Source organism: Paramisgurnus dabryanus, chromosome 13 (genome assembly GCF_030506205.2).
Source record: "Paramisgurnus dabryanus chromosome 13, PD_genome_1.1, whole genome shotgun sequence".
Taxonomy (NCBI): Eukaryota; Metazoa; Chordata; class Actinopteri; order Cypriniformes; family Cobitidae; genus Paramisgurnus; species Paramisgurnus dabryanus.
The window spans coordinates 4521354-4529356 of record NC_133349.1 but is presented as its reverse complement, the minus strand read 5'-3'; the positions used below and the strand labels follow the sequence as shown (position 1 = coordinate 4529356).

General features: G+C 36.1%; 1 protein-coding gene across 1 annotated transcript; it reads left to right on the top strand.

Moving 5' to 3' along the window:
- The first annotated feature begins 222 nt into the window (after nt 1–222).
- slc25a32b (solute carrier family 25 member 32b) lies at nt 223–7559 on the top strand. The gene is made up of 8 exons (XM_065298891.2): nt 223–322; nt 474–649; nt 1490–1640; nt 1811–1896; nt 4847–5001; nt 5788–5901; nt 6222–6367; nt 7117–7559. Exons 2-8 carry the CDS (start codon nt 481–483, stop codon nt 7241–7243), a joined length of 948 nt encoding a protein of 315 aa, XP_065154963.1. The 5' UTR covers nt 223–322; nt 474–480; the 3' UTR covers nt 7244–7559.
- Nucleotides 7560–8003: the final 444 nt, after the last annotated feature.

Genomic DNA, 8003 nt, shown 5'->3' with positions numbered 1-8003 from the left:
ATATATCTATGGAATAAACTAAGCACAAACTTAGACAGAGAAAACATTCACATCCCAAACATGATACAATAACAATGATTTGCAACAAAGTCAGTAGTTTTACATAAAGAACAATAGTAACATTTAAATAAAACTAACAATCTTTTTTATATAAAACGTAAAATCAGCCATGATTTGATGGCCACGGTTCGCGTCACTCATAATGGACTCTTATTTTGAAAGGGCTATGTCACACATGCGCAATTCGTGTTGTGGGAAGCTCGTGTGGTTACAGCATGCTTCTTCGCTCCTGTCACTGGCTGCACATGATCTGACATTACAGGTAAGGTCATACAAAAACATGATTTGTAAACTTTTAAAAGCCGAATAATGATAAATCCCATAAGGACGTATACTAATAGAAGCGACTACAAAATGATACTTTGATGACTGTGTTTATGTTAAAGTAAATGCTACCATGTGTTGACACACAGAAAAGTCATGAACCCTAGTCCCACTCCGGGCTCTCCTGTACCCCTGACTCTCACCGGCAGCTTGCAGAGACTCTTCAGTCATGTGAAATATGAGAATTTGGTGGCAGGACTCAGTGGAGGGGTTGTGTCCACACTGGTCCTGCATCCTCTGGATCTGGTCAAAATTAGGTTTGCAGGTATTGGATTTACTAGTAAATCTTGTGAAAATAGTTTTAACTGCACGTGGTAATAATGTAATTTAAGACTAATACATGCATGACCACACACACATATATACACATTGCATTTGCATGCTTTTATTCAACACTTATTCAAAACCAGTGAGCAATAAACATTTTTCAAACAACAATAAGCATAGTTTATGTTTACAAGTAAGAATAGAGTTGGACAACATTGAAGCTGGATTGTTTTATAAACATTTTACACTTTATAATAAAAGTCCACGAATCATAATGAACCAAGACCTAAATTACTTCTTACTTAAATATGAAATAATGATGTAAACGAACTAATCACAAAGTAGTAAAGAGTCATTAACCACAACATGACATGTTTGTTAGTTGTTAGTTAAAGGAACACGCCGACATTTTGGGAATTTAGCTTATTCACTGTATCCCCCTGAGTTAGATAAGTCCATACGTACCTTTCTCATCTCCGTGTGTGCCTTAACTCTGTCTGACGCAGCCCCCGCTAGCTTAGCTTAGCACAAAGACTGGAAGTGAATGGCTCCAGCTAGCATACTGCTCCCAATTAAGTAAAAATATAATGCCAACATTTTCCTACTTATATGTTGTGATTTGTATCATCATTGTACTTATTGATGACTCATCTTCATTACTTTATGATTAGTTAGTACATGCCTTTACTCATTATTAGTTTATATTTAGGTAAGAATAAATTTAGGTTTTAGTTCTTTCATTACATTTCCTAATTACATTAGGTTATAACATAATTTAACAAAATATAATGATATAAATATAATATAACATATAATTGTACTCTTGACTGTATTACAGTGAGTGATGGGCTGGATTTGAGACCTAAATACAATGGGATTCTACACTGTATGAGAAGCGTCTGGCATCAGGATGGTCTGCGAGGACTTTATCAAGGCGTTACTCCGAACATCTGGGGTGCTGGGGCCTCATGGGGGCTTTATTTTTTCTTGTATGTATTTTTCTTGTAATCAGCATCACACTATAGAGTAGACGTGTGCATGTTTTTTATTAAAACCTGAAAATAAATAGATAATCGACCATCTTATCTCATTAGTTCAAGTAGCTTTACGTGATGTATTGTTCATCTCTGGATAATAACTTCTTATTTTTGATTCACAGCTATAATGCGATAAAAGCATACCTTAAAGAAAGAAGACAGACAGAGCTGAGCGCTGGAGAACATCTGCTGTCAGCTGCATCGGCGGGTCAGTACTGAATAACCATCACACAAAAAAGAAACAAACTACAATACATGTCATTTAGAGAAGCTGAAGCCTGTTTTTAAGATCATTTACAGAAGAAGGTCAGAATGTATTACAATAAGGAGAACGTGCTTTATGTAAGCAATAAGGTACAAGAAGCTGTGCTATATCGTTAAGAATCACATCTGAAGGGCGTTGTTAGGAATGAGTCAGTGCAACCCCATTCACGATACAGCACAGCCTTGAGTGCCTTATTGCTATTATAAAACACTTACCACCACACAATACAAATAAGCAAAAAAAAAAAAGTATTAATGCAAAGTAAAATCACTATAAACCAAAAAAGTCCCTGACCGACTGTGAACAGCAACAGATTGTTTCACAGGTGTTTAAGTTGTTGCACAGTGATACATAGAATTGTTGATTACAGGGGTCATAGCTGTGTTTTATCATAAATTAACCAATCAGAATCAAGGACTGGAACCGTTCTATAATACTAAAAAGGTCATAATAAATATAAAAATATAATATTACAGGTTTCATTATGGCAAAACCCACACATAGTGAAGAGATGATAGAAGCAGAGAGTATTTATCTTTGTTTTCCTAGGCTGATCAATTGCAATGTTAAATACGCTTCTCAAAGATAAACTGCAACACAAGGAATCAAGCAGTGTCAAACTATTGATTCTTCTTTCTTTAAGTCGAAAACACATGTAAAGTATTTGAAATATTCCTGATAACATATCTAGGAGACTACTAGAGCACATTTACACCACTAGGTTAAATAAAAGTTCATGCTCTCACCCCACCAATATGTTTGAATACATAAATAGATTTTTTCAATATTAATTAATATTTAGGGTTGCTCAAGTTAACCACATTTGCGTATTATGGGATACTTTGTGCTAGCATGTATAATTGTTTAATAATATATACTTATGGCAGCAATGGACTTATTTGACCATGCTCCATGCAATTAAAACTCCAGTTTTAGTTGTGATATGTCTTTCAAAGCATGAAAGCTTCAATGTGAATGAAGTACAATAGACAATATACTGTAAACTGAGACAATGGCTGAAGCAACACGAAGCAAGTCCGCGATTACTCGGATCAGAAGAGACTGAAATAAGTGGAACAAAGTTACCCTCCAAGAAGCAAGTTGTATGTGTGTTGTGCGTTTTTAAATGGTAGTTTTTCCCAAGAATGTGATTTTGGAAATATTCAAAGGCTTTGAGCAAACTCTAAATATTGTAGGAACAATTCAAATCTTTGCACAGTGTGTTTTTATTGATATCCTAACACATTTAGAGGGTGAGAGTTGAACATTAAAAAAAAAATGGACCCATTATAAGAACCACCCTAATGTTTATACAAACATACTATGAGAAGAGTCACAGCTGCGTGTTGAATCGGAATGTTCACTGACAGCTGACAGGAAGTCTCCAAAAATTAAGGATAAATTATGGAGTACCTTATTTTATTTTCAACAGAAATCCATTGGTCATTAATATTGTGAAAAGCTTTTTTTGACATGAAACAGACTGTAAAAGAGCTCATGTTCATGAGTATATGGGTTCCTCAGGACATCTCTCGTGACTTATTAACTAATTTAATTAAAGACATCCTTCATTTCCTTTTAAGTACTCACAAGAAACCATTAAAGTGAAATAAGGACTCTTTTCATTATGACAGGCCTCACTGTAAAAATATCAGAAAACTTGAAAAAGCCTGGAAAAGACATGAATGAACAAAATCTTAAAGCACACACAAAAAAATGATTTTAACGACCTTCAAATAATGTCTCTAAAATTATTTCAGTGGTAGAACAACTCTTAAATGGGAGAATTTTACTGCTGCTGCAACCTAAGCAGTATCCTAGCGGCTACAGCCACACTGTAAGTTTCATTTTGGGTAGGAACACACAGCCCCGGCCATCCCCTGGTTGTTTCTGCATCGACTGCTTCCATCAGCATTGTAAACAAATTCAAGTGTATTGCCCTGTCCATGAGGAGGCTTATACAACAACAGTATTAACAAAACTGGTAAAAGACAATTGCATTTATCAACCACATGGGGAAATTGTGAGCCAATGTTACATAGTGTTGCTTTAAAGGGACATATCACGAAAATCTGACCTTTTCCATGTTTAAGTGCTTTAATTGGGTCCCCAGTGCTTCTATCAACCTAGAAAACGTGAAAAAGATCAACCCAGTAACTTAGTTCTGTTAACCAATCCCTGCAAGCAGTAGGTCATTAAAATTTGGCTCCCCTTGTGATGTCAGAAGAGGATAATACCGCCCCTTAATCTGCACTATCCAACCACGGCACCGCTATTTAGTGCAGAGATCAACTCATTTGCATTTAAAAGGACACCCCCCAAAACAGCACATTTTTGCTCACACCTACAAAGTGGCAATTTTAACATGCTTTAATAAATTATCTACATGATATTTTGAGCTAGAACTTCTCATATGTACTCTGAAGACACCAAAGATTTATTTAACATCTTAAAAAAGTCTTATAAAATGTCTCCTCTAAAACATTTTTACAATTCTGCATGCATACATACAGCGGGGAAAGTAAGTATTTGGCACATCAGCATTTATTATGACTCAACTTGTATACTTAAATGTTCTGATTTGCTCATATATTTCTAGCAATGCCTGGCTTGACTGGTTTAGAAATTTAAATAAGATATTTGACTACAATTTTGATAAGGGTCTTCATTACTTATCTTGTAAACACAAATGACTTTAAAAGCCACCATGGGTATTGATTGGTCAGACGGTATGAGATCACTGTATGGCTAACAGCTGATAATCATTTACTTTAATCTCTTTCATTTAAGGAAGAAGAGAGCAGTACAACAAATCAAATGATTGAATCATTCTGATCTTGAGTACAGCTTGATGGTTGTTTAACCATATCCCCAAATGGTACTGTTTTATTAGGAGCTATGACGCTTTGCCTGACCAACCCCATTTGGGTGACCAAAACTCGCCTGGTCCTCCAGTACAACACAGATCCAGCTAATAAGCAGTACAAGGGAATGGTGGATGCTCTTGTGAAAATCTACCGCTATGAAGGCATCGCTGGACTCTATCGGGTAGGAAACCGTTTCTGTGCCAACATGTTTTTCACACTGAAAGGATAATGTGTGACTCATTTCTGCACTTTAGTTGTTTTTTGATTGAATTATTAACAGGAAATAAGTGCTTGATAATACAGTCACGAGATTCCAGTAAGTGCCAGTAGGAGGCGCAGTTGTATAAGGAAAAGAGCAACTTTAAACTTCACTCAAATGTAAAGATGTTTTAATTTGCATAAATGCATTTCCTCACCATCATGCCATCTAAGATGTATATGACCTCTTTATGTCCTTCTTATTTGGGGAAACTCCATATAGCACATCCATCCATCATTAAAGTAATACAGATGATTTCAGTGGGTTAATACCTTATATATGTTCTGAAGCAAAGCGTAAAAATTAATATTCAAAAACGTCACATCTCTTTTATGTCTCGTAATGCAACGTGCATATGACAGCTAGTGACGAGACACACAAGAACCAATGAGATTCAACGTTACCGATGTGCCACCATATTTAACCTTATTGCATTTATCTGTAATGTTGCATTGGACATTTGATGTTTTGATCACTAAAAACGCTCGTTTTCTTAAAACGTAACGTTTTGGTGATGGTTGTATGTGCTTTTTTAAGCTTTGATATATTCTACACCATCCAAGATGATTACATGATGGCATTTTCCTATGAAGTTCAACTAAAGAAAGGAAGTCATATAAATGTGAAATGAATTAACAATTGTTTTGCATGTTTATATTGCATGGTTTGTTTGTGTTATCCAGCTGAGTTAACTGTTTTGCTCCCTAGGGCTTCGTTCCGGGTTTGTTTGGAACCTCCCATGGTGCACTGCAGTTCATGGCGTATGAAGAGCTCAAGAGAGAATATAACAAATACAGAAAGATGCAATCAGAAACTAAACTGGTTTGTATGAGCAAGTCACGCATTGATGCTTCATAAATTAACCAATTTTCATAATGGAGAAGTGCATTGCATTGTGGGAAACACTTTGATATATGGTACCGTTACATTGCTGGTCCGAACTCCCACTTTACGTATCTGTACATTAAACAATAAATTATTGGCTGTAACTGTGTTAAGCAGCATTTGTGTTCAATATGGGGAGACAAATGACTTGCTGTGTCGCATCTGGTCAGGACACGGTGTTATTGTCACATTTATCAGCTCGGCTTTGACGAGTTTGTGGGAAATAACTCATGCGTGATGCTTTCTTTCCTCCCCAGAACCCATTAGAATATATTACCATGGCAGCTTTGTCCAAAATATTTGCAGTGGCTACTACGTACCCCTATCAGGTCATCCGGGCCCGCCTGCAAGATCAGCACAATAAATATGATGGAGTATGTGATGTCATGCGGAGAACATGGAGGTACGCAATAGATCTGCGCACGCACATCCTAATATCAAACAAACCCAGGGTTTAGATTAATCAAGCACTAGGCCTTACTTATTTTAGGACATTTGAGTGTTTTTTACAAACATACCTTACAGTGCATCTTGAGACAAAACAATGGCACTGATATACTGTACTGTAAAATATGCCCAGATAAAACATGCATTGTAGTCCGGGACTAGGATAAACCCTGTCCAGGAAACCACCCCTAAGTGTCTGGGTTAAACACAAGTGATACAACCATGCAAGCATTCGTGACATAAAACTCACAATTAGTGGTTTACAGATAAGGATTTTTTTGTCTGTGCCGATTACAGATATTGAGAAAGCAATGTGGATCTGGAATAATCTTTACAGTACCAAAGCCTAGGGCATAACTGTGTAAAAAAATTATGATAAAAGCATCTGCTAAATGTTAATGTGTCTATAAATCCCCTAAAGTACTAACCTTTAGTACTAACCACCTTTTAATTTCATCATGTGATAAACATTGTTACTGCCCATGACAGATGTGACATGCAATGAGTTCATTTACTTAAAAAATAATCTTGTCGTTAAGATGTAATAATTTTAACGCTCAAGAACTTCACATCATTTTAAAACATTTACTATGCCTTGCCCTACCATTGTAAGTGTATTACTGAATAATTAATATAAACCTGATGCAGTATGATTTTTTTATATCTGTAACAGTAAACCTGTTTCCTCTATATGGCTGTATTCAGAAACGAGGGCCTGTTGGGGTTTTATAAAGGAATGGTTCCCAACGTGATCCGTGTCACTCCGGCCTGCTGTATAACCTTTGTGGTCTATGAGAACGTTTCCAGTTTCCTTCTGAATCGGCACAAGTGAGAACGACGTGACTACTGAGGGACCAGAGCTTGTACCGATCGTCCCGTCTGAGGTGATGATGGAGTTAATGAATACATTAACTTAAGAAGGAGTGGAGATGCATTCATGTCACCGGGTTCGAGGTGTAATGTTTGTCACTGGTCCAGAATCTGGTTCGTGGTGGTTTCTCCAAAAATCGACCTTTAAGAAGAGGTGACATTACTTCTAAAGTAAATATGGACAATACATGAGTAAAGGATTGTACAGTAATGTGACTATACTTTTATGTGTCTGTATAAGTTAAAAAAGGGATTTTAATAAAAAAAGTAAAACAGTTAAGTTTTATTAATTTGTCAAGAGAAAACAATGAATTCTGGTGTTTAGGGCTGGGCAATACTTTGAATATGATAGTGCTTTTTCTGAAACATCAGAAGTAAAACCAGCATTGAAATAATCCTGAATCAGTTCATGCTTGAATATGTTTCAATTCTTTCAGTTTGAAACCTCTAGCAGTTCAATTTTCTTTACTTTCTAACTCTGCGCAAGTTTTGGAGGTGTTTTAGGCACATACGTGATCCTGGACCACACGATTAGTTATAAGGGTCAATTTTTTTATTGAGATTTAAACATCATCTGAAAGCTAAATAAATAACTTTTATTAATTATAAACATGGACTTTGAAGTGGTTTTAGCAAACACACACTTTATGATCAAATGTGTCTGTACGAACCCTTTATAAATGAGGCCCCTGGATTGGTAGTTTCGCATACATCATGCGTGA